Below are 5,814 nucleotides of genomic sequence, written 5' to 3'. Positions count from 1 at the left end.
TCTAGGTGTTGTGGTTCAGGAGATAGAGCGATCAGTGTGTGAAATGTGAATGGATCTTGATTTTATAATATAAGATTACCTACCTACCAATGTAGTTTTTTTTTATCATTATGTCATTAAATTAGAACTTTGAATCAAATTATATGTAATTATTGAAAATAAATCATGTTCTGTTCCTATTGGTGGTATATTGGAATCAATTACTTAATGATTTTCACTTTTTAACCCTTACATAGGTAGTCTTTACAGTTCCTGTGCTTTATGGGGAGGAGTGAAAAGATCTTTTTGAGGAATATAAGTAGCCAAATGGTAGCACTCGTATTTTATTTCAAAAGTGCGGAATAAAAAGAGTACGTAGTAGGTAGGTACCAACTGGAGTACCTGTCGCTTTAAAAATTATGTGAAGTTAGCCATGACCAGTTATATGAAAGTTGAGCCATCGCTTATACCCTTTTGTATGTGAAGTCAGCTATCGCTTAATGATATATTGCGTGTGAAGTGAGCCATGCTTTCAGGGAGGATTCAGTGCTTCCCAAATAAAAACGGTAGGATTCGTGAAATCGGTCTGAAATAACTTGCTAACTTCTCGTTCGTACGCAAATTTGTTTTTGTTTCGTCCGGTCCCACAGTGATACAGCAAGAAAGAAGAACGGAATAAATTTGTTAAAAAATAGGTATTTGAAAAAGCTCCAAGTCCAAGGGAATTCCTTTCAAAACCTCTTAAATTTCTTTACCAATAATGTGGAACAAAGATTACAATGTGAATGCTTATCATGGAGGTGTGGAAGCACCTGACTGGTTGACTGCTAAACACAGCTGTGGAGTAAGTTGAATCAAAGGATAAGTTTCTACTTTCATGGGATAGTGATGACTACATTCATAGGAATAGGTAGTTATGGAACTCCCGATAGTACTTGTAGACTGTAGCTCAATGCTTCATCATAGATAAGCATTAAGCCTAATACCCGCCACACAGACAGTCAATGTGTGTGTCTGGTGGAAATGTAGTGAGACCCTATGTCTTTTAGACAGTCTGATCAACTAATGCTTTAAACTTTATTTTCTTATTCCAGACAACCATCATAGCAGTGGAGTTTGATGGAGGTGTTGTAATTGGGGCAGATTCAAGAAGCAGCACAGGGTAAGTACTTAAGTATAACAGGAAATGCAGGTGAATCTTGCATATTCACAATAGGCTATATACTTTTTCAAGGGCCCTCTGGTTTAATGGTGGATCCTCCAAATCATAGACAGGAGCCCCTAAATGCCCAGGGCCAGTGCATATCTTCTAATAGATATTACATTATTCCCAATAATATTTACAAGTAGGATTTTAGAGCTGAGAACCATAGGTTCTAAAAATTATTGGATCTTGATTAGATTAGTGATTTTTTTTTTTTTTTATTTATTTTTTTTTTTTCTTTCAAAATGCATAAAACATTAACAAACATAGTCAATCAGGAATATAAACTCATGAATGATTAATATTATTTTTCATGTTTGAATTGCAGAGCTTACGTCGCCAATCGTGTAGCTGACAAATTAACACGTGTGACCGATAATATTTACTGCTGCAGATCTGGGTCTGCAGCTGATACTCAGGCCATTTCAGATTTTGTGTCTTACAACCTGGATTTGCAACGGTAGGCATCTATCAACATTGAACTCTTTTTTGGTGTCCCATTTTGCAAGTAAATTTTTAGTCCAAAATGTGTAACCAATGGGTTAAAAACTTCAAATGTTCTCATAACATTTGATATTCATCTGTAGTCTACCAGAGGTCAAATGCTTAGGAGTCAAGGAATAGAACAATTTGTAATACCTATAAAGGGGAAACGTGCCAGGAATACTACTTCTACAGATTCTACACTACTAAAGATTTTTCCTGTACATTTCAGTATGGAGTTGGGAGAGGAGCCCTTAGTCTATTCTGGAGCCAAGTTGTTCCAAGAACTTGTGTACAGTTACCGAGATTCTTTGACAGCTGGTATTATCTGTGCTGGTTGGGACCGAAAGAAAGGTGGACAGGTAAGACTTCAATGTTGTTCATTTTGCCCTCTAGCCTCAAATCAGGAAATACATAATAGCTTAACAGTAAGGAGAAAGCAAAGTAAAAAAAAAAAACTTGTTTCATTTCCACATGATACTGTTTTTGGACAGATTAATTTTTGCATTTTCAAGTTCCAATGTTAGTGCAATAGTCCTAAACTAAAATGGATGCGGCACACAAGGGATCAAGAAGAGAATGCCTTAACATAATAGTAATAAGTTCCAAGGTTGTAGAAAATGGCACTCTGTCTAGCATACTATTTGTCAATCATTATTTTTTTTATAGTTATTATTTCCTTTCATCTGCTGCATTATGATGAGATAATCAAGGTTTCAAGCTCTCATCTACAATTTTTTTTTTTTTTTTTTTTTTTTTTTTTTTAGGTCTACTGTATTCCTTTGGGAGGAATGCTGATGAGACAAAAGATGGCTATGGGTGGATCTGGTAGTACCTATCTGTATGGTCATATGGACAACCAATTCAAAGAAAATATGACCAAGAAGGAGGCCATGTCTGCATTATTTGAAGAAAAAAAAGGGTTTAAACCCTCTCTTTAAATTTTTTTTTTTTTTTTTTTTTTTTTTTTAGGTCTACTGTATTCCTTTGGGAGGAATGCTGATGAGACAAAAGATGGCTATGGGTGGATCTGGTAGTACCTATCTGTATGGTCATATGGACAACCAATTCAAAGAAAATATGACCAAGAAGGAGGCCATGGACTTTGTTACAAGGGGTGAGTTTATTGACCAAACAAAGTGAAGGTCTACGTTTTAACTCAACCATTTTGCATTTGATTTAGATGTTTGTTTGTGTGTGTGTGTTTATTTGTTCCGCTATAACTCATGATTGCCTGGTCTGATTTTGATGAACTTTGAAATTTTGAGGTTCTTGAATCAAGACACGTTGATCCTTGAAATTTGGTGTCCCAGGTCCAATTTTGGTATCAAACTTTTGAAAATGGTAATAGATAAATTACCGCATTCATGACCCTTGTACACCCTTCTGTTCTATCTACAAAAAGAATCCCATTGTTTTTTTTTTTTGGCCCTTTTTTACCCCTTTTTTTTTTTTTAAAAAAAAAACTCCCTTTGTTTTTTTTTTTTTTTTTTTTTTTAAAAAAAAAAGTTCTAAAACAACCCTTCTTCAATTTTATTCTTTAGAATGATTGACAGGTTTATAGGTATTCTAAAAAAACTGTCACCTCTTTTTTTTAGATGTAGGAATAGGATATCTATAGGTACCTACCACATAAGACGTGTAGATACTTTTACTTTTATTTCTGTTTTGATACACATGTGTATTACATAGGTTTACCCATTTAGCAAAGTCTCAGCTTAGGCAAAAGAATCTGAGTGAGGTCTACAGTTCACAGAACCACTAGTTTACCCTCGGTAAGTAGTTTTATTATTAATTTTGAAGCAGTCCCCCATTATCAAAGCTATGGCTTTGGAGTGAGGTCTACAGTTCACAGAACCACTAGTTTACCCTCGGTAAGTAGTTTTATTATTAATTTTGAAGCAGTCCCCCATTATCAAAGATCAAAGCTATGGCTTTATTCAACCAGAGCCTTGATAATAACTAGCTTTTTATTAGGGTAACATGTCAGCTATTGCTGCTACCGAGTTCCATGCACATCCTGAAATGAATTGGAACTGGTAGTAAGTGTAGACTGTAGAATGTTGGTATTTATTTATTTTTGAAAGCATTATATTTTCCTTTTTTTTTTTGTATTGTTGGAATTTAAAAGCAAATGACGAAGCAAATGAACATTTCACATTTTTATTTTTGAGAAAAAATATCTAACTGTATCCCATCTGTTTTGTTACAGCTATCTGTCATGCAATGGCCAGAGATGGAAGCTCAGGTGGTGTGGTACGCCTTGGGGTCATCACAGGGGAAGCTCCTATTGAGAGACATGTCATCTATGGCAAAGACTTACCCTATTTGACCAGTGATGTCAAATAAAATCTGCCTTATGATTCATTATTGTATCTTATATTTCCAATTTTTCTTCACATGAGCTCTATAAAACAAGATGTTGCTTGCTTTTTTTTATACTCTGCCCACTGTTAAATATCAACCAACAGGGGACAATCTGTATAGCTCTACAAAAAAAAAAAAAAAAAAAAAAAATTGGGTTGATTCCAATTTTAAGAAGAACTTCCTTCCATTCATTATCCTCGATAACATCCATCATATATGGGAAATGCAGTGTTTGTAGCGTTACAAAGGTGAGATCGGAATAAAAGAAGTCAATCACATTTCTTCGCAACTTATCAGGTTAGTAATTAACCTCTTATTTTATTTTTCTTTTTTGAAAATAAAGTGGACTGTTGAAAAAAATAATAATGCAATAATATGTTTAATGCGATTGCTTTTTTGACATTATCATGCTTGTTAATTTATTTTCATGTCATATATGTGTTTTTTATTTTTTAACAGGAAGGACTGTTCTCCAAGCATGCTGGTTGCTTAAAGCATGTTGGTATTTAAAATGACTACTGAGGTAAGACATGTGTGTCCTAATTTTTTGGAGGGAATATTTCGACCCTATGATAGTATTCAGAGAGCGACCAATAGCTCAGGTCGACAAGAAGAGAAAGACAGGAAATAGGGACGAAACATTTCGATAACAATCACACACGGGACTGATTTTCCCATTCCCTTTTTATCTTTCCTGTATTTTATTAGTTGGATAGAAGATTGAAAATCCCTGCGTACCTTCCGAGGGTTTGTTATCGCTCGCCTCCCAAGCAAACAATTATTTGTCAAACATGACTAGAAATCAAGGTAAGGAGTTAAATTGTAATGTGGGAATTTGAATTTAGGGTCTCCAATTGCAGCAGACATCAGGGTTCTGGGTAGGATCATGAGATGGAGGACACTTTAGACAGTTCCTTTCTAGGCTCTTCCTTGGAATACAAGTCGAGGTAATCTCTTGTCAGCCAGTTACCCGTATAAAACCGATACGACCAGTCTCCACAGTTGGTTGAGTTGCAGTGTCTCTTCCGATCACTTGGTTTCAAAATGGGTGAGCACATGAGTTGAGGCTTCTTTCAAAGAGGTCGGGCACGGAGGCTGCGCCCTCTGAGTCGCGCGTGAGACGGCGCCCCTGCTGTGTGTCGACTCGCTCGTGCACTGGCAGCACCTTCGGAACCAGAGACCAATGGCTGCTGTGGCTGGCGCGCGAGAGCACCGTGGGCGCTGACGCGGCCCCCCGCCCACAGTACCGCGCCAGATGTTCGCGCACGCGTCGGCAGACTTCGTCACGGCGCGCTGGCGCTCGGTGCTCAGCCCTGGTCCAAAGCCTAGACCACACAGAAACCAATCCCATTTGACTTAGGCTCCTGCTTACTTTACCTCATTCTATTATGTCATTAGTCTACTTATTATCTATCTATTACACTCTATCTCATGTGATTCTGACATTTGCTGAGTAACAAATCTAAAGAATTTGATTCTTTCCAGAAGCCTTATTTCGCATACCAGCCTACACTCACTTGTGTAGAACCGATATGTTGAGCAACTAAACAGTATCCAAGGTACTTAAAAAAATGTATTATTAAGACCAAAAATTAATATAGCTGACTGCAAAAAGCATGGCTACACCAAAGGGGTGCAGTACTCATAGGCAATTCTTTTCATCAGAGTCACAAACTACGATTGCTAGATTGGATACAGCCCTGGGGCTACTGGACATCGATGCGCTCCATCTTGTGCGTCATATGTGAACCAGATGATGTTGGCTGGAAATAGAGTTTGTG

General features: G+C 37.0%; 1 protein-coding gene across 1 annotated transcript; it reads left to right on the top strand.

Annotated features, from left to right (window-relative positions):
* Nucleotides 1-605: 605 nt before the first annotated feature.
* Nucleotides 606-4,183, top strand: LOC103520961 (proteasome subunit beta type-6). Its single transcript, XM_008486060.2, has 7 exons — nt 606-823; nt 1,074-1,141; nt 1,512-1,643; nt 1,899-2,028; nt 2,434-2,556; nt 2,762-2,783; nt 3,879-4,183. Exons 1-7 carry the CDS (start codon nt 740-742, stop codon nt 4,013-4,015), a joined length of 696 nt encoding a protein of 231 aa, XP_008484282.1. The 5' UTR covers nt 606-739; the 3' UTR covers nt 4,016-4,183.
* Nucleotides 4,184-5,814: the final 1,631 nt, after the last annotated feature.

Source organism: Diaphorina citri, unplaced genomic scaffold, assembly GCF_000475195.1.
Source record: "Diaphorina citri unplaced genomic scaffold, Diaci psyllid genome assembly version 1.1 scaffold4327, whole genome shotgun sequence".
In the NCBI taxonomy this organism is placed as follows: Eukaryota; Metazoa; Arthropoda; class Insecta; order Hemiptera; family Psyllidae; genus Diaphorina; species Diaphorina citri.
The sequence above is the reverse complement of the archived record's forward strand: the minus strand, read 5'-3'. Positions and strand labels throughout refer to the sequence as shown.

Bases quoted from the DNA above. Each gene is read 5' to 3' on its own strand.
- LOC103520961 (XM_008486060.2), top strand. From the start codon at position 740: ATGTGGAACAAAGATTACAATGTGAATGCTTATCATGGAGGTGTGGAA. The intron at 2,029-2,433 runs GTAAGACTTCAA...TTTTTTTTTTAG, and splicing joins ACCGAAAGAAAGGTGGACAG to GTCTACTGTATTCCTTTGGG. The intron at 2,784-3,878 runs GTGAGTTTATTG...GTTTTGTTACAG, and splicing joins CATGGACTTTGTTACAAGGG to CTATCTGTCATGCAATGGCC.